This window comes from Olea europaea, chromosome 21 (genome assembly GCF_002742605.1).
Source record: "Olea europaea var. sylvestris chromosome 21, O_europaea_v1, whole genome shotgun sequence".
Lineage (NCBI taxonomy): Eukaryota > Viridiplantae > Streptophyta > Magnoliopsida > Lamiales > Oleaceae > Olea > Olea europaea.
The window spans coordinates 17298991-17300534 of NC_036257.1; the positions used below are offsets into that span (position 1 = coordinate 17298991).

General features: G+C 31.7%; 1 protein-coding gene across 1 annotated transcript in view; it reads right to left on the reverse strand.

Moving 5' to 3' along the window:
* LOC111370221 overlaps positions 1 to 174 on the reverse strand; it is a 777-nt gene extending 603 nt beyond the window's left edge. The window contains exon 1 of the mRNA XM_022991907.1: positions 165 to 174. Coding sequence (XP_022847675.1) covers positions 165 to 174 — 10 coding nt within the window. The remainder of the gene's footprint in view (positions 1 to 164) is intronic.
* Between the last annotated feature and the right edge of the window lie 1370 nt (positions 175 to 1544).

The following is a 1544-nucleotide window of genomic DNA, read 5'->3' on the forward strand; positions in this document are numbered from 1 at the left end:
GAATAGAACATGCACAAATCCTAATAATCTAGCAAATGATAACCGCTCTGATACCACTTGTTAGAAAATTCAAATTAGATTCAAAGATCCTAGATCAAAATAACTTAAATCTTAGTATCAACATCATGCCAAATTACTAGGATTTATAAATTCGGATTATATACCTGTATCCATTATGAACAATTGTCTACTGTTGAGGAATTACTGCGACAATCAACCACGTGCTTATGAATCCAAATGAAGAGGGTGGTTTTGTGATCTTCCTCAACCAAATCGCCTTATTCCTCAATGGGACCGTGATTTCTCTTCTTGATGGGGAGAAGGGAAAAAGTGTGTGATTTGGTATATTGGGGACCATAACCGAAATAACCTTTATATGCTGCTTAATTAAGATTCCCATAATCCCTCAATTAGAGCAATATTGGCTGGTATCCACTCAATTAGCCCACATTAATTTGAGAACTCTATGGGCATACCAAAATAGACCCCTTGATTTTTTGCCCATTATATTAAATAGCTAATATAATTGTATTAATATGTTGCCATATTAAGTTAGGAAAACCGTGTTTTTTTAACAAGATATGCTATCAATATCCAAAATCACGGTCTTTTCTCAATATAATCTTCTTAAATATCCTCATTTATATTTAAGTAAAAATTAGACAGGTCATCATGACCCTTGCCTAATCAATATTCCATAAATTGGGATTGAGTAAATGTAATCTTCACCGTTACGCCCTCCTTTGATATACCTTTGCAACATCTAACCATCATTATAGAAAATCACCTATATGCAGCTTGAAGATCTAAATTTGTCCATAAAATTGTTCCATTGCTGTCAATTGTTCCAACATATCTCTTGTTGACACATTTGTGTTGATTCCTCACGTTGCATGATTTTTGCTATCTAGGTTTAAGGAACATCAAGTCATCTCTATTTAGAATGTGATTGTCCTCTAATACTAAATTGATACGGGAAAGTATTTTAGAAGATGATTAAAGCTCTAGGCAGTATTCATTACATTACAACAAAGAAAGATTTTTATAACGTTCAAAAAATACTGCTGAAACTCCTTTTGCAGTGTTTTTTGAGCATTGTTAATAAATTTTTTTCAACGTTTTTAAAGTGTTGCAAATAACCTTTTCGCAACATTTTTTCAGGGTCCTTAATAACTTTTTCCAACATTTTTTGCCTGTTGTCTACGATTACATCCTTTTTTTTTGCAACATTAGTTGAATATTGCCGAAGGTCATTTTACAATTTGTTAAAAATTTTGTATTTTTTTTATTTGTTGAGCGATTTATATATATTGACTACAAAACAAGATAGAAGATAACAATATCAAACAACCCCAATAATCGTTATTAATTGACTCCAAAATGTAACAATATCCTTACAAAATCCAGGTCCAAAATATTGATGCACCTAAAAATCTAATACATTTTTCCAAAAAGAAGAAGAAGAAGAAGAAGAAGAAGAAGAAGAAATTCCACAAACCTTGTTGTGTTCTTACAGTGGTGTTTTTGCATGCTAAACTGATACA